This window comes from Coffea arabica, chromosome 5c (genome assembly GCF_036785885.1).
Source record: "Coffea arabica cultivar ET-39 chromosome 5c, Coffea Arabica ET-39 HiFi, whole genome shotgun sequence".
Lineage (NCBI taxonomy): Eukaryota > Viridiplantae > Streptophyta > Magnoliopsida > Gentianales > Rubiaceae > Coffea > Coffea arabica.
In genome coordinates, this window is record NC_092319.1 from 7,021,141 (window position 1) to 7,039,943 (window position 18,803).

Genomic DNA, 18,803 nt, shown 5'->3' on the forward strand with positions numbered 1-18,803 from the left:
CATTGACATCCAGTTCTCGAATTTTCAGGGTAAAAAATGGACGGTCAGAAGCACATTAAAAACAGGTCAAGAAAATTAGAGGTTTTGCGCAGTCAGGAGTGCTCTAGCCAAATCATGAGCTAAAATGATCCAATTGATCTGAAATTTTGTAAGTCAAAATTTAACTCAATTTTCTATAACTTTCATGTTTTGTCCAAAAGCTGATTCAGTCTAAAATATAGAGAAATTCGCAGCCCAAATTGAGTCCAAAAACATGACAGAACTGAAATTCACTACCAAATGTTGGAATTTTGCATATCAACCCTAAAACTACTCATCAAAGCTGGAAATTGCTTGACAAAGCTGAAAGTTCATCTTTTAAGGCTAAAAATCACAATCAAGCCACTAATCATCTCACAAATTCCATTTTCAAGCTCAATACCAACATATTAGAGATAATCGTCATAAATCAAAGCTGAAAAATCACAAATCCTAGCTGAAATTCGCTAATCTTCACAAAAGCTAGAGTATCATCCAACATAATTCAAGATTCAAGGCATCTATCCCATATTTTGCTAAAACAAGAAAGGAAAAGGAAGTTTTAGACTTATACCTTCCAAAACACTTCAAGAAAGTGAAGAACCAAGCTATTTCTCTCCAAACAACTCCACAACAAGCTTCCTTAGCTCCTTGGTGCCAGTTTAATCGGTTTAGTTTTGTGGTTTCAACTCAAACAAGGCAAGATCAAGGTTGGAGTTAGAGGATTTCTCTCTTGTTTTTCTCTCCCAATTTTCGGCCAACACAAGAAGGGAATGAAGAAAAATGAACCAAGAAGAAAGAAAACTCATTTGGTCAACCAACCCTTGGATCTTTGACACTTGTCATTGCCAAGTTTTCTCTCTTTTTTTTTCTTTTCTTTCATTTTCCTTAGTCAACAAAGATGGCTAGATTAAGGGGTAATTTAGGGAGGATTACGTGAAATAAAAACAAGAAAATGAGGGTAAGAAAGTAGTGGTCAAGTGGTGTACTCAATCGGTAACAAACGGTACACGTCGGTTCAAGCCTATTTTCCTTAACTTGCTCGTACTTGTGTTTTAACTTATGCTTCACTAACTTATTAATAGCACTTCTAATTACACACTTCCTCTTATCTAAAACTCACTCTCAACCACCAAATTTAGAACACACACCTTACCAAGTGATCACACGGCTAAAATACGCAAAAATCTTAGTTTACCCTAACTATAAAAGATAAAACTCTCAATTTTATTATTTATTACAACTAGGGAGGGAGTAATTTAGTAGTAAAGTTATTACAAAGTAACTTATTCAAAATAAAGGATATTATAAGAAAAATATAGGTGAATTTTTAAGTCATCCCACTCTCTATCTTATCAATATTAAACTTGGCGCCTGAGATTTTAATTGGTGATCTTGAATATTTGTATTTGTTTGGAGTTAAATCTGTGTTGATGAATCAATTTCTGTGAACTATTCCTGAGTTTGAACAAGGATTCTTTATTTGTGGTTAGTAACGAAGGAAGACCGTTTGATTAGAGAAGATAGTACGTTTACCAGTGCACAATGTTTGATTTTAAAGACCTAGCCAAAGTAGTAAACCAGTTTCGTTGTTACGATTTCTCCTTTTTATCTAGTCCCAAGTGTATATTATCATAAGTTATTTCAATCTTTGATAAACTTCCTTAGCATATCAGTTTAGCCATTATATTAGGAAGACTTTTCTCTAGATACACTTTTGTGGTAGTATCATAGGCGAGGAAAAGCTATTGGAAAGTTGAAAGAAAACCCTATAGAATCAAACTTTTTGCGAGCAAAGGTGAGAATTTCGAGGGCGAAATTCTTTTAAGGGAGAGAGAGTGTGAGGGCCTGAAAAAATTTCTTTATTTTATTTTATTTTACTTTATTTCTTCGAATACATTTTCTTTACTTTACTTTATTGCCTTAAATTCCAAAATATTTTTATAAGTAAGTCAAGTTTTAAATCATTTTTCTTGTAAAAGTTAGTGCATGTTAAGTTCGTAGTGCATTATGAAAGTAGGACCGGCTAATGCAGTAAGTGCGATAAATTTTTTAAGAATAGAAGGAGTTTTGTTCAAAGGGATATTATTTTATAAGATGCTAAAAAATAATTAGAGATTGGCAAGATATTTTAGTATTTGGGAGACAATAGGATGAGTATTAACCATAGCAAGCCACTTGTCACAAAAGTCTTGGATTTTGACCTTGACTAAGACCTTTCTTAACCCTTTAATTAAAAAAAAATTGGCCAAAATCCTATCACTTTTCCCCTTCCTTTGGCCAAAATTTTGAGTGAAGAAAAGAGAGAAAAACTTCAACTTCCAACTTCCATTCTTGTTTGAATATTGAGTTTTAACTTTTAATCTTGGAAATTACTCCATCAAAAGTGACATCTAAGGTGGATTAAGGGATTTGGTGGAGTGATTTGGGAGAAAGAAGCACTTGATTTCCATTTCTTCTTAGGGTATTAAGGTAACTATATCAAGAAGCTCTCTTTTCTTTTGTTACTTGCTTATGAGAGGATTTAGGGCTTGATTTTGATAGTTTTCATGAGAAATTTCATGGTTTGAGTGGTGATTCAAAAATTTCAACTTTGATTGTGAAATTTTAGCTTTTATATGATGCTTGAGTTTGGCCATGATTTGGTAGTTTTGCCTTGTGAATTTTCTTGCTTTTACAAGTTATTTGGCATGCTTATGGAAAATTTCAGCTTGTAGATGAAACTTTCAGCCTAGGGTTACAAATTTCAGCTTTGTTGTGGTTGATTTTTGAGGTAGAAATTGGTTATTTTTGGATGATTTTGTGGCCTGAAACAAGTGTACTTATAGTCTATAACTTGTGGTTGTGATTGAGGTTGGATTAAAATGAATATAGGTGTTGAGTTTGGATGGAAAAGTAAAAAAAAATAGGGGAAGTGCTGCTGAAATTTTTCTTTCCTTCTTGCTTGTGAAATAAGTGATATAATAGGGATGATTTTGGGTTGGTATGGACTTAGGTTATATGTAATTTTTGAGTGCACTTTAATGATAGTGTATAATCTGAAATTTTAACAAAATCATGTGTAAAATAAGAGGAATAGTGATGGTTTCTTCTAACCATTTTTGAATTCAAAAATCCCTAGTGAAGGTTCTCGGGTGAGCTCTCTCTAGGGTTTCTAGGGTGTTAAGGTGCTAGGGCTTTCGTCCTCATGGCTGCTCCTCCCTCCTCCGCTATGGGGATGGGGGCCTCCCATACTACTGAAGCAAGAGCTCCTCGCTCTTTTGCAGAGATTGTCGCCGCAAAACAAGCCCTGGGGTTCACCTCCAAGTCCTTGCGTCGTTGGCGGCTGCTACTGAAAGGGACCCATGGGTACAGGCTGTCTCCTCCACCATAGAAGAGAGCCGGTTGTGCGGTTCACCGTTGAAGACATCGAACGAGTGGCTGTCCCCTTTCAATTTGCCCTTGTGGGTAAATTCTCTAGGGGCCATCCGGCTATGGAGGAATTGCAGAAGTTCTTCCGTGCACTGGATTTGAAGGAGGAGTTCTCATTGGGTTTGATGGATCGTCGGCATGTCTTGATACAATTGACAAACGAGGCCGATTATTGCCGGATATAGTCGCGAAATATCTGGTATATTCATGATGTTTCGATGAGAGTATTCAAGTGGTCGATAGACTTTCATGTGGATAAAGAGTCTTCTGACGTCCCTATCTAGTTTGCCTTGCCGAAGCATCCAATTCACATGTTTCATAAGGAGTGCCTATTTTCCATTGTCGCTTGTCTCGGTCAACCCTTATGCATGGATGCTGCAACAGCGGTGGGTTCGAGGCCAAGCATAGCCCATGTTTGCATTGAGGTAGACTTGCTAATGGAGCTGCCACGGCGGGTATGAATTGCTATAGGGGATAGGCTGGGGTTATGGCAGCCATTGGTGCTGGAGAACCTTCCAAAATATTGCGCATTTTGCCTGCACCAAGGTCATAACGAGGGTGAGTGCCGCATTAAGAACCCCTATAGCACGATCGGAACAGCTAGGCCGCCAGCAGGAGGAGAGGCAGAAGCCATTGCAGTGGTTTCGGCAGCGTCTGGCTCCCGCACCAGGTGTTGGTACTCACGTGGATGGAGGATCAACTAAGGACCGTGGCCTGGGGATGGTGGATGCATTGGAGGACAGCAGCGTAGAGGGTTTGGCTTCCAAGAATAATAGCAGCAAGTGGGTACATTGGCGGGGACTGAAGCGCTGGCTGCGGAGACATTACCAACAACCCCAGTTGGGCGGCAGGGCTTAGGCACTCAGCGGCTGGATCACAGCGTTAGGGGTCAGGGTTATCCGCTGGGGGCTGGCCATGCTGATAGCAACGAGAATGTGACCAGGGATGAGGAGGTGCAAGTGGACGTGCCTCAGTAGATGCGTAAGGAGGAAAATGTGGTTGGCGCACAAGGTATGATGTCGATGGTGACTGAGCAGGTCCTTCAACTGGAGAGGATGCTGCGTGGGAGTGCAAGTCCAGTGTTAGCAGCGCCGCAATAGCCCGACAACAGTTCCTCGCATGGGAAGGAGCTAACCTGTTTTGTGCTGGACGCGAGGGCGGAGACAGCACCCATGGAGGACAGCGATGCGAGTGACGAAAGGGAAGAGGTGGAGCTGCCGCAGGTGCAGGGCAACTTGTCGCCGAGGCTAGTGGTCAGTCGAGATCAGAGTCCACCGAATTCTGTTTGGGAGCTAAACATTGATCCCCTCGATGGGAATAATAAGAGTGTAAGGAAGGCTAAGGGAAAGGGTCTGCGTGCTCAATTTCAATCGAACAGGCAACTTCGGTCCTCAATTTCCACCGATAACTTATTTCAGGTATTGCGTAATGATTAACACGCTATTGTGGAATATTAGAGGGGTGTCCCGAGCCCCAATTTAAGAAGATTGAAACACATTATTAGACTGCATGGTGTTCAGTTTGTTGCTATCTCTGAGCCAAAATTAGATGTTTCTCTAGTTGAATATATTCGCATGAGATTATCATTTGATTATGTTTTAATAAATGGGTCGGGGAATCTATGGATTTTTTATAATTGCCCGTTTATTTGCTCGGTGGTTGGGTTCTTCGAGTAGCACATCTCTTTGTCTATTCAACACCCGTGGCTACTGGGGCGCATGGTGTTTTCGTTTGTGCATGCCTTATGTTCGGTGGAGGGACGTCAGGACGTATAGGAGCAGCTTTTAGCTAATAAGCCTCGTACGCTGCCTTGGTGCATTGGGGGAGATTTTAACGTTATTGTCCATACCCATGAGAAACGAGGAGGCCGACCTTTCTCTGTGTCGAAAGGGATAGAGTTTTGGCATTCATGGAACAGGCTGAGGTATTTGATGCGGGATTTTCGGGTTCAAGTTTTACATGGTATAATAATTGAAAGGGTAGGGCTCAAATCTGGAAGTGATTAGATAGATTGCTCATTAATGGGGAATGCTCAGATTTGGCCTCAGCGATATTTGTAGTTCATCTAGCGAGACACCCGTCGGACCATGTCTCAATGAAAATTTCGTTTGCTTCGCGAATGGATAATGGACCACGACTGTTCCGCTTCTTGAATGTATGGACATCCAAACTAGATTTAATTGGGGTCATTCGGGCTACATGGGACACTCCAGTCCAAGGATCACTGCTTCGAGTTTTGTGCTCAAAGTTGTTAGCTATCCAGAGGGCGATTCAGCAATGGAATAAACAGCATTTTGGCAATATAGGCACGACGGTAAAGGAAGCTGAAGCTAGGTTGGTTAGAGCAGAGGATGGCTTGGCAAATGATGAATCCGGTGAGGAGTATGAGGGCCTTCATAGAGCACAAGTGGAACTTAATCGGGCTTTGGCAATAGAGGAACAATTTTGGAGGCAAAAGGCCCGGGTCAGATGGCTCAGTAGTGAGGATTGGAATACATGGGATTTTCATGCAGTGGTCAAGCAAAGGCGAATAAAAAGAGCAATACATTGGGTGAAGAATTCCAAGGGGACGTGGTTGGATAAGGATGACGACATAGCGAAGGAGGCAATTGATTATTTCTCTAAGTTATTTTTAGGGTCTATGGACACCAGTCCCAGGGAGTTGGTGCATTTAGTCCCGCCATTGGTTACAAGAAAGAAAAGTTCATTGTTGGCAAAGGTGCCTGACATAGAGGAAGTTCGACGTCTGGTGTTCACAATGGATGGGAAGAGTGCTGCTGCACAGACGGTTTCACTGGTAAATTTTTCACTTTTGCATGGGATGTGATTGCTTAGGACCTGTACAAAGTGGTGGCGAGTTTCTTTTGTGGAAGCGAGCTGCCTAGATTTCATTAGTTCCACTTCGATTGTTTTGCTTCCTAAAGTTGCGAATCCCCAAGATTTCTCTAAATTCAGGCCGATTAGTCTTTGCAATTTCTTCAATGAATTATTGTCCAGAATTTTGGTGGGTTGCTTGGCCTCGGTGGTGCTAAGAATTATCTCCCCCCAGCAGACGGGGTTTGTCAAAGGTCGTTCCATCACGGACAATTATTTGTTGGCTCAGAAATTGATCTCGGCCATAGGCAAGAAGGCAAGAGGGGGGAATGTAGCGTTAAAGTTGGATATGGCTAAGGCGTATGACCGGATATTCTGGAGGCATATTATTTCCATGCTGCGTATATTCGATTTTGGTGAACGATTTATTGATCTGGTCTGGAGGCTGATCTCAAATATCTGGTTTTCAGTTATCATCAATGGTAAATCTCACGAGTACTTCAAATCTAGTAGGAGCTTACGTCAGGGAGATCCTTTATCCCTAGTGCTTTTTGTTATTGGTTTGAAGATGTTCTCGCAAGGTCTGAATGCGCTGGCAGTGCAGCATGGTTTTCTGGGGTTTAGAGTCCCAACAGACTACCCCATTGTCACACACCTAGATTTTGCGGATGATGTGATCATCTTTACTAATGGATCGGTGGCGGCTTTAAAGCAAATTATGCAAGTGTTGGATATGTATCAGCAATCTTTGGGCCAGCTGGTAAATACTCAAAAGAGTGGCTACTTGATTCATAGGACTCTCTCCCCGGTTAAGAGAAGGGTCATTGAGCGGATTACACAATTTAGGAAACAAGAATTTCTAATTCGCTATCTTGGCTTTCCTCTGTATATGGGTAGATACAAAGCAGAGTACTTTGGGGAGATGTGCCAGGCGGTGCTGGATCAAGTCATGTCGTGGAAGACTAGGTTGATATCTCAAGGAGGGAGGATTGTTTTGGTAAAACATGTGCTTTCAGCCATCCCGGTCCATTTATTGTCTGCTGCGGTATGTCCTGCCCCGATCTTTAAGAGAATAGAGCAGGCATGCGCAAATTTCTTATGGGGTTCCTCAGGGGATGGGAAGAAATTCCACTAGATCAGATGGGCGCAGTTGTGTCTACCAGTAGAGGAGGGCAGAGTGGGTTTTAGGAGGCTCAGGGAGGTACATGTGGCTTTCTCTTGTAAATTATGGTGGAGTTTTCGAACTAGAACGTCGCTTTGGGCAAAATTCATGCAGGCAAAGTACTACCGGAATCTCCATCCATGTTAGGTGGAATTGAGGCAGTTTGACTCGCTGACGTGGAGACGAATGTTAAACATCAGTAGGCAAGTGGAATTAGCCATGATTTGGTTGGTCAACGGGGGCTCCTGTAATTTTTGGTTTGATAATTGGCTGGGCAGTGGAGCCCTTTTTCTGAAGGCTACGGTGTTTCCGGCCCTCACTTTCAAGGATTTCATCTCCAATGGGGTCTGGGATGTCCAGTTGCTTGGTCACTATATTCCGCTGGATCTCATTCAATTGATACTACAACACCCAGTCCCTACGGGAGACGGCTGCGATGAGGTGATTTGGAGACTGATGCCTTTAGGGAGATTCACGTTGGCATCGACCTTCCAAGAAGTTTGTCAGGCACAAAATGCCTCTGTGATTCACGCTCAGGTATGGCATCCACCGATTCTTTTGAAAATTTCTTTTTTCATGTTGTGGTTGCTGTTGGGAAAACTGCCTTTGGCTAATGCCTTGTGGAGGGTGGGAGTCCATTTGGCCTCCAAGTGTGTGTGCTGCGATGATAGAGAGATGGAGTTGTTGGAACATGTCTTCTCGGAGGCGCAGGTTGCAAGAGGAGTCTGGACCTATTTTGCTAGGATTTATGGGGGTTACTCGCCAAGGGTTCTCGCTTCGGACATGGTTAACAGCTTGGTAGCTATTGTCACCTAGGTCAGAGAAATGATAGGTCTAGTTCTTTGATCTTCCTAGTTTTACATGCTGGTACATCTGGAAGGTTCGAAATGAAGCCCATTACGAAGGGATTCAGATGCGCGTGGCACGGGTGTGTCATGACATCTTCGTAGACATGCAGGGGGTGGTTGAGGCACAGTTTAACCAGAGACTTGGGGTGCAAATGTTTCATTAGCTTTATGAGTGGACCCAGCACCTGACGCCCTGCTACAATTTCCTGCTAGTGGGGTGGAAGGCGTCGGAGGCAGGAATGCTAACGTTAAACACGAACGGTTGCTCCAAAGGTAATCCAGGAGTGAGTGGTGGTGAGGGGATTCTTCGGGATGCAGCAGGGTTTCTTTGTTTTGCCTTCTCGGTTTACTTCGGGGTGGGATCGAGTCTGCGCGCAGAGGTTTTGGCTTTGGTAACGGGACTCCGCTTGTGCTTGCTGAAGGGGTTTACCAATGTTAACATCTAGGTCGATTCACTTGTCCTGGTTGGGATTCTTCATCGACGGCTACAATGCCCGTGGGTGGTACGAAGGGAGGTTGACCAGATTAGGGGCATGGTTGAGGATGTGATGCGGGTTAGTCATTGCTACAGAGAAGCAAATAGGATGGCAGACTATTTGGCTAAGGTGGGAGCGTCGGCCCCTAGCCAGAACGTCAGCATCTATGATCAGTTCAATACGATTCCAAGGCTGGCACACGGGGAAATTCGATTAGATAGGTCAGGCTTACCTTCGCTCAAGAGGAAGATAGCAGGATAGCCCGAAAGGTTGACTTAGTCAGGTGTTCCGGCTTTTTCTTTGTAATTGTGGTAGTTTGGTCTGATGAATAAAGTGGTTTTCTTAAAAAAAAAAAAAAAAAAAAGTGATAGTTTCTTCTAGCATGCTTTCTAGTTGCATTTGTTTCACTTTAACCTCGAGGTTAGTTGTCTTTTAGCTATTTGTTGCTGGAAATTCAAAAAAAGTGATGGTTTCTTCTAGCATGCTTTTTAGTTGCATTTGTTTCACTTTAACCTCGAGCTTAGTTGTCTTTTAGCTATTTGTTGCTGGAAATTCTAGCTATGAATTGGAATGAGGAACTCCTTGGTTACTCATGTCTCTTGGGTTCAATGTTCTCTTTTCACTCCAAAACCATATTTACATCTTTGCACTAGTAGTTACTTGGATTTTCTTTGGTTCACCTAAGTTTTGAATGGTTGAACCATACTACTTTATCTTGGTTGTTTTTAGGGTTTGTTGGTGATCAAGGACATAACCCGAGGGCGAACTTTTGACGTTATTTTGCTTAAACTGGTGAGTGTCAAGTGCATGTTTCTTGATATTTTGATTTGGATGATACCACATGTTATGTGTTGAATATTGGATTTGATGATACGAGGGTGTACTTTATCATAATCATCCTCCCCTTCTTAAATGATCTTGTAGTTGTTTGAACTCGATTGACCTGTACTTGTGTTTGTGCTTATACTGGACTTATAAGTACTGAGCGGCAGTATGTACCACACTCAATTCGAGTAGGAGGTGCCTCTCATTCCTGTCTCAGTACCTCTATCTTGATTAAGTCGATTGGAGAATTATCTCATCGATCATACTTGTTCTTGTTTGGGTGTACTCGAGTATTACCACCACTGTTTCTCTTTGGTGTTTAGGCCCAATAAGGGGTATGTTTGGTGGACGGAAACTAGTGTAAAGTGAAGATCTACAGTTATTGTTTTTGCTTCTTTAAACATTGACGGAGTATCAACGGGTTTGGATTAAGTTAACGCAATGGGAAATTGGCTCTTGAGAACCACCTGTATTCTTTAACTTGAACTGCTCTGTATGAGTTGTGGTGTTTACTTTTTCCATCATTTGATGCTTATATTTGATCGATTAAAAGTTTAGCTATGTGGTTTGTGACTGCGTGGCTTTTGACACCTCATTGGGCGAAAACTCACCCTGTTACCCCTTTGTTTTCCTTATAGGGGCAAAATTTTGAGAGCGTGATTTTGGGGAAAGAGTTGAGCTAGTTTTAGTTTTGTTTTTTTAAGCTCCTCTGTTTTAGTAAACTTCACATGTATTTGTATAAGTTTGGATACTCTAGCTTATATTTTAAGTTGAATTTTTAGCGACTCCATTGTATATAGTTTTGGGTTGATGAATGGAAGTTAAATTGCGTGTTTTAGTACTTTATGTGAACTTTGGTTTAGTAGCCCTAGCGAGAGTTGGGCAGGCAATCTGCTAACCTCTAAGGTACGCCCTAGGGGGAGGTGAGGCTGCCACATGATACATTTTTGGTTAGATATGTTGTCATGTGTAGCTTCAATTTGCATGCAGTTGTATTATCACTTTTTGACCTTTTAGTCATGGTGTCATATGATTCACTACTTGTTAGGCTACTGCCATCATGTCTCTACCCTACACATGCTAAGCACTAGACATAAAATTTAGACTCTAATTCGTTTTCAATCAATACTAGAAAATTTGACAAGTTGATTGAAAATGCTCTTTGAGTTTCAGTCCATTTTGCAAACTTTCTAGCAAGAAAACAAGGAAGAAATTCATAGTTTTGATTCAAATTCAACATACAAGTAAAGAGTGATGTCTTAATAAGTTTCTTGAGCAAGAACTTGCCCAAAATTATTAAGAAAAAATGGAAATCAAGGTTGGAATATCTTCCCCTATTTTGGATAGCAAAGGCAGAATTTTCCCACAAGAATTTTCTAAACATTTCTCCATCAAACCTTCCCAATTTTCCCATAACAAATCCGTGAACATATCAAACAATTTATAGCCAAGATTGTTAGCAAGAAAAATCATGAAAATTTGCACATAAACAACCCTTGACAAAGATCAAACACTTGGTGGACATAGAGATTTCTTCCATTTTCACCAACAAATCCCTAGAAATATAACTCAAATCCTTAAGGGTTTCATCAATCATTAACCCTTGGATATCAAGAACAACAATCCACAAATTCTTGGCCAAAATTTTCAAGCTTCAAACATACAAAGAGACTATCAAGTTTCTAGTACCAAAACTTCCATAAAATTTCAAATCCACCATGGATCTTCCAAGATTTAACCTAAATCCACTTGAAATATAAAAGAATGAAGTAGATTAGCCACTTACCTCTTCAAAACTTCAAACCCTAGCAAGATCTACCCAAGAGGATGGCAGGATTAACCCCTAGGAGCTTCTTTCTCCCAAAATCTTCCAAAGGTGCAACTAGGTTGGTGGAAGAAATCTTGGATTTTCAAAATTTTTCAAGAAAAGTGAAGTTTTCTCCCTCTCTCTCCCTTTCTCAATTTCAGCCAGCCAAGGAAGAAAAATGAAGGCCTCTTGGTTGTTTTTTTGATCTAAAATACTGGCCACAAGAAAGGTTTCTCCAAGTCAACTTTGAATAGTGTCCAATAGTGTCTTCCACTTAAGCTTTCTTACTCAACCCTTAGCCCTTTCTAACCCTTTTAACTCCCAAAATCTTGCTTAACTTTACTAATATCTCAACTTATAATTTTCTAGGATTTTGGCCAAATTCACTAATAAGTCGCAAAATCAACAATTTTCAAGAAATTAAATGCTCGAAAGTTAAAATATACAAGTAAGAGAAACTCGTTTAACAATTAACAAGTAAATCACTAAATGAGTGCAAACTTTATAAAAATATAATTTAAATAAAAATGCAAATAATTGATAGGTGAGAAAATAATTTTCTGGGCCTATAGCATGTTTATGAGGTATAAATGTTTAATTTTCGATATATGAGGCTGATTGTGACAATTAACTTTTTGGAAAGAATGGTTAAGGCAAATTGTTACATGTATTACTAGAATATTTGAAGAATTCATGAATTATTTTGATTATGAAATTTTGTGGGAATCATGCATATGATTAGGATTATTCTTGTTATTTGGTGATGACTCCTTTGGAGGAATATGATTCTCTTAACTTTTGAAATGTCCTTGGCAAATATTCAAATTTCTTAGGACCATGGTGCATTCTAATAATGCTGTTGGCACATCAAATCCTCCTAAGTAGGCCTGTCAACGGTCTGGGTCTAGACTCGACCCGGATCGGACCTGTCAATTTTTTTTGGGTACAAGTAGGGATATAATTCCGTTACCCGAACCCGGATCCAAAACCGTTTAATCTAACAAAAAGCGAGTCGAATATGGAATATAGCATTCCGACCTGTATTTGACCCGAACCCGTTTATATATATATAATTAAAAATATATATAATATCAAAACAATAATACTTCTTCCATTTTGAAATTTTCCAAACCCTAATATCTAATACCCCAATTCCAACCGCACCCACACATCCCTCCTTCCCTCTCACTCTGTCTTCTCTTTTGCTCCGCCTCCACCAGCCCGCCATGAAATGAATCCCTCTCTCCAGTCTGCTATGAAATGGGCAAGCTTCCAAGATAAAATCCATCACTCTCTCTCTTTCTTGTGCAAGTAAGCCATTATTGAGCTTCCAAGTTCCACCAGATTGTCCGCCATTTCAGTTGATTGTCGAAGCCATAACAGAGACTAGCGAGGCCGCCGGGGACACACTTTCTATCTCTCACGGTTGCAGCTCCAAATAAGCATATTTCCAGCACTTCCAGTGGCCCAGCTCTCTCTCTCTCCCTAAAAGTATCTGAAAATCATGGTGAAAGCCTCCATTCTAGTATTTTTACTTTGTTAAAGATGCTGGTTGTTTCCAGTATTTTTTCTTTGTCAAAGATGGTGGCTGTTTCTAGTATTTTTGAAAATCATGGTGAAAGCCTAGTGGATGGGGAATGTGCGTGTGGTATTTTTGGTGTTTTCATGGTGTTATTGTATATCTAAAATTCATATTTTGGGGAAAAAAATAAGCCTTACTTATTTGTACTGGCTACTAATCCCATCGCTTAAATTTGACTTTGTGACGACTCAAAAAATTGTTCATATTTTCTTATAATTCCCTTTTATTTTGAATAAACTATTTTATAATTCCTTTACTACTACTTTATTTTCTCATTAGTTGTAATATGTAAGAGAATCGAGAGTTTTACCTTTATTTTTATAGTTAGCGTAAATTAGGGTTTTTGCATATTTTGGTAGTGTGATTAAGTGGTGAGTTGTGTGTACTAAATTTGGTGAATAAAAGTGAGTATTAGGTGAGAGAAAATGTGTGATTAGAAGTGCTAATAATAAATTAGTGAATTATGTCGCGCCCCATTTTTTGATAAATAAATAAATGGTTTAAAAATGTATTTTTTGATTCAATTTGTGATTTGGAAAATGAATTGTGATTTAAAAGGAAAATGGGTCTAAATGGGGGTTTTGAGAGTGCGACGATTTGACCCAAAAATTATGGTTTAAAAAGGGTTTTTGAAATAAAAAACGGAGTCGCCACTTGGTAATGAGTTAAGGTGTACCAAGTCACCTAAAAATGAATTTTTTAAAGGAAAAAATGGGAAAGAGTAGTAAGAAACCCCTTTTAAACGACTACTAGTCCACGTAAACCAAAGAAAAAGGTTCGGGAGTCACATTTGACAAAGGGGAAGGCAAGGATAAAATCCAAGGCACCCCTTTGACCTAGCCAAGGCTAGTTGCATGATTTAATCAAAGATTTTCTTGTTTTAACCAAAGAATTTATTACATTTGGATGCACTACATGAATGCAAGATGAAGAAAAAATGCAAACCTAAATTCTAAAATGTCTCTTGCAAGGTTTTTGGTCCCAACCACATGAATTGTGGCGGCCAATAAAGGAAAACCTTATAGAGGTCGATTAATGCAAATGATGGCTAAAGTGCAAGTGTGCAAGTGTATAAAAAGGTGAACGTGTGAAATTGTATGAAAAATCCAAGTGTTTGTGTGCAAGTGTATGAAAAGGTGCATGTGTGAAATTGTATGAAAAATCCAAGTGTTTGTGTGCAAGTGTTTGAAAATAGAATAATAGATATATAAGGTAAAGTGGAATTCCATTTGTGAGGTGAAAATGAGCGCGTGATAGGAAACATGTAGTGAGAAAGTATGGTTTGAGAAATGTGAAAAAATGTGGTTAAAGAGTATGTAGGTGATAAAAATGAAAGTATGACCCTAGAAGAATGCAACAAGTCGGGTACGGGGGTTGACTCCTAACTTTTCGACTTCTATTTTCCCTTTGATTAGAAGGCAAGACTAGCGTGCTAAGGCTATCGAGTAGCCACACTCGCTCGTTTTCCTTATCGGAAGGGGACACTCAAGCAAGATGAACCCTATAGCTAGCATGAGATGCAAAACCTAAAGTGAGGGGAAAGGGGTTTGAGGAACATACCAAATGATAAACTAAGGAAAAATGCGTGATATGTGGTGATCATGCACTTAATGAAAAAGGAAAACAGAACCTATTGGGTCTAGCATTGGACTAGCCCCTCCTATGAATTCCGACTAGCGTTGGACTAGTGGAAACGATAAAAGAAGCCACAACTAGCGTTGGACTAGTGTGGTGACGTGCATTCATCCATTCCATTCATCCACACTATAAAAAGCGAGTAGACATGCGAATCACTTATAAACACGCAGCACATAACACTTAGCATGCTTGACTAGATGCAAGAACCTAATAAAGCGATAACACATAGCACATAGACAAACAACGAAACTAAAAGAGCCTATTACATTTGCTAACTAAAACAAAAAGGGGAAAGGGAAAATGGACAAAATGCTCGCCGAGCCCTATCTATTACAAGCCAAGAGGTGTACACATACCCCATAAAAGAATGACTTAATAAAAGCAAAAGTAGATGAAATAAAGGAAATAAAGAAAGGCAAGGAAAGCAACATAGACATGCAATTCACTTAGCACGTTGGATCACATTGAGAGAGACGGAAAAGATAAAAGAAAGTTATACCGCCCCCTTTTGTGATGCTAAGAAGGTGGACAAGACTCAACTTGAGCTATAACCACCAAAGAAAGGGATAACTAAATCCATCAAAACAAAAGATTAATGCACCAATTTAAAGATAAGCAAAAATAAAAACACCGAATTCATTCCAATTTGCAACTTGAAAATAACCAAATAATGCATATTTCCCAAGCAAAAATGAATCAATGATCAAATTTCAAAAATAGCAAAAAAATATAGAGGACCCCAATTGCAACTATTACCAAACATCCAAATCGAATTGAAACATTTAAGCACTTCAAAAGTCCTAAAATAATAAAAAGGCAAATAACGGTTCAAATTGCAATCAACTTAGGACTTAATTGCAAGAAATTGAAATGTAATTGGCCTTTTGTAAAATAAAAGGGGACTTAGAAGGATCAAATTAATTAAATGTTCCAATTACTTGGGCCATAGTAGAACAAAGGGAGACTTGGGGGGTTGGAATGCAATTTTTTTTGGAATTATTCATGCAAAATGCATGCAGCCCACGTAGCTTATGCTTTTCTGCAAATGACTAAAAATGAAACCAGCTTCATTTCGGATCACTCGAATGCAGTCTCCTTTCTATCCCAAATCAACTAATCCCATCCAAACATGAAGGCTTTTATTTCAGATACCGAAACACGGGATTTTAACATCCCAAACAAGCAAACAGAATGCAATCACGAGAATGCAAACCTCTCAGCAGCTTGTGGAACCAGCAGAAAGAAAACAGCAGGTGAGCAAAACAAACAAACAGCAACATTTTATTCGTAAACTTGGAGAAATGGAAACTAACATAATGATGCAATTACAAACCAAAAAGCAAGCTTCGATACCAACTAATGCAGATGACTAGAGCTTTTGAATTTGCTTTGTAACAGCTTTATAGCTGCAAACTTCAGGAGCTGCAAACCATGAAGCAGCAAAATGGTTCCAACTAACATGGAACTCATGGTTTAATGCAGGAGCAGAGCGCAAGGCCCTAAACAGACTTAAGAGGCTTAGGACGTCGCTAGTGGAAAGCAAACAAGGAAAACAAAGCGGACCGAAATGTGGAGGTGTGAGTATCAAAGGTTTTATGCAACAGAAAAATTTCAGCAACCTGATGAAGTTTCTAGCAGTCCAACTAGTTGCGATTTTTCTTAGCAACTCAGCAAGATTGTGACAATGTGTTCTAAGCAGGGCTCATGCTTCATTGACACAAAATTAAGTAGGCAAACAATCAGAAATTTCAGCAACCGAAAGTGAAACCTGCTGCATTTTTGGTTTCCAATCCTGCGGCAATTTTCTGCTATAACATGCAGACCGGAAATACCAAAACCATTGTCATTAACATCTCTAAGCACAATCATCTAACCCCCCCCCCATAAAATTTGACTGAAACAGCCGGGCAAATCAAAGGGAATGAAACCTTGAGCTTCGAGTAATCAAAAGAAAGACTCCATGCTGCTGCCATAAGCCGAAAGCTTCGAGCTTGTGGTGGCAGAGGTTCATGTTATACAAACAAACTATTGAAAACAAAAATTTGCAGCCCACGAGTCATACATTAAGTTTCACAAGGGGAAAGGAAGCACGAAAGACGACAGCTTTTTGAGTTTTTTACAACTTCAAATCACAAAAATTCCGAAGTAGACATCATACCCACACATAATCACAAGACCAGGCCTTTTACTCACAAACAATGAAACAGGTTTTTGGTGAATCATGAAACGGAAGAAGGGCGGACAAGTAGACAACAAAAAGGAAGCTTTTCATAAACAAGGTTACGAGATACAAGTTCTGCAAGCTTCAAAACACAACTGCTGAAATTATGCCAACAAACAATGCATTCTGCAGACAAACAACGCACTCTGATGACCCAGACACTAGTTATGCTAACGAACAAGAAGCCCATGTCCCAGTGTTTAGAAGCAATAGGCAGGAGAAGGGTTTAAGACTACCTGCTCACCACCTTTGGATTTGCAGCTTCGGTTTGGATGCAATGTGGATTCGGATGAAGTAGCTACCGGGGCTTCTCTCGATCTCCCTCCTGGCCGTGACTTCCTCTTATGGCCCGTCTCTCCCGAACCCTCAAAGCTCTCCCTTTTACTCTCTCAGCCGTCAGCTCTCTTCCTTTTCTCCTAGCCCTCTCTTTTCTTAGCTTCCCTAGCCGCTGTTTTTTTTTCCGTTTTGCAGCCGTCAATCCTTACCCCTTTTGCCTTCTTGCGTTTTTCAATCCCCCCATCTCCAGTCGCCACCCACAATCTCCCATTCTACTCTCTCTTTCCGTCGCTGTTTTTTCTTTTTTCTCTCCAGATTTTCGGCTCTCAGCTTTTTCACTCAGCCCGTCTCCTCTCAAAACCTCTCAACTCTCCTTCCTCTTGCCGTTGTTTCTTTTCCCTTTCTTGTTGTTAATTCCACCCTCAGCTCCTCTCTCTTTTCTTAGCTTTCCAGCCGCTGTTTCTCTATTCCTCACGAAAGCTCTCTCCTTTCTCCTTCAGTTTCCCTCCATCCTTTCTCAGCCGTCACTAGTCTCTCCCCTTTTTCCTTCTTTCCGATCCTAGCCTCCCTCCCCCCTTTGCGGCTGTCCATCCTATTGCTATTTATATGGGACCTCTACCCTAAAACCCTCAGCTATCCTCTGCTATATTTGCAACCAAGGACTGCCCCAATACTTCCTTGCAAGCTGCAACAAAACGCAGCTTGCATGCGTTTCCTCTTCTTTTTTTTTTTTTTTTAACTTTCAACTTAATAAATACAGAAATGATAAAATATAAATAATAATAATAATAACAAAATGACAAAACTATGTAATAATAATGAAAACAAATAAATAAAATAAAATAAAATAAAAAAACAAACTAAACAAATAAAAACAAAAAAAATGTCCATTTTTCAAATTTTCTTCATTTTTCCCCTTTTTTCTTTTTTTTCTTTTCTTTTCTCAAAATAACTTAACAAAATAACTAAAGTGCCAAAAGATTGAATTTGAACGTATTTTTGTGAACAATTTTCTTTTTTTTCTTTTTTTATGATTTTCCTTTTTTCTCTTTTTTCCTTTTCCAAGAAAACATTGAATAAAAACAAAATGACTAAAACATATTTTTGATGTTTTCCTTTTCTTTTTCTAAAAACTCTATGCTAATCTTAAACTTAAAAGCTAAAACTAAAAACTAAAACTAAAAGTAAATAAAAAGCAAATGAAATAGGTCAACTAAAAGGGCGAAAATGAATAAAACTAAAATATCATAACAACTAATAGTGCAAAACGTACAATAACGAACTAAAATGCAAGCAATCTAAAATGAAAATCATGAAATAGATGATACACACAAATTATTCAAAATTTGGTGTCTACAGTTTGCCCCTCTTTGTCTGAGTTTTGAAAAAACTTGAGACAAAGAAGTAGACACCAAATACTTACCTGCATTCTTCGGCTGCGAATTACTCAAATGATGGGGATTGACCCCAAACAGGAAATTTTAAAATTGGGATAGACCCATGGGATAGACCCGAACAGACATGTAAAATTGGGATAGACCCACGGGATAGACCCGAACAGAAATTTAAATTTGGGATAGACCCACGGGATAGACCTGAACAGAAATTTAAAATTTGGGATAGACCCACGGGATAGATCCGAACAGAAATTTAAATTTGGGATAGACCCACGGGATAGACCCGAACAGAAATTTAAAATTGGGATAGACCCGGACAAAAATTTAA

The 18,803-nt window shown here is 39.6% G+C and overlaps 1 protein-coding gene across 1 annotated transcript; it reads left to right on the forward strand.

Moving 5' to 3' along the window:
- Positions 1-5,548: 5,548 nt before the first annotated feature.
- LOC113689122 (uncharacterized) lies at positions 5,549-8,990 on the forward strand. Its single transcript, XM_027206950.2, has 5 exons — positions 5,549-6,226; positions 6,533-7,288; positions 7,553-8,203; positions 8,286-8,399; positions 8,700-8,990. The coding sequence occupies exons 1-5, from the start codon at positions 5,549-5,551 to the stop codon at positions 8,988-8,990; spliced, it is 2,490 nt and encodes an 829-aa protein (XP_027062751.1).
- The last annotated feature ends 9,813 nt before the right edge of the window (positions 8,991-18,803 follow it).

Excerpts from the sequence above, each read along its gene's own strand:
- LOC113689122 (XM_027206950.2), top strand. The coding sequence starts at position 5,549 with ATGGATAATGGACCACGACTGTTCCGCTTCTTGAATGTATGGACATCC. Across the intron at positions 8,204-8,285 it reads CGGACATGGTTAACAGCTTG|GTTCGAAATGAAGCCCATTA; the intron begins GTAGCTATTGTC and ends TACATCTGGAAG. Across the intron at positions 8,400-8,699 it reads AGTTTAACCAGAGACTTGGG|GTCGATTCACTTGTCCTGGT; the intron begins GTGCAAATGTTT and ends GTTAACATCTAG.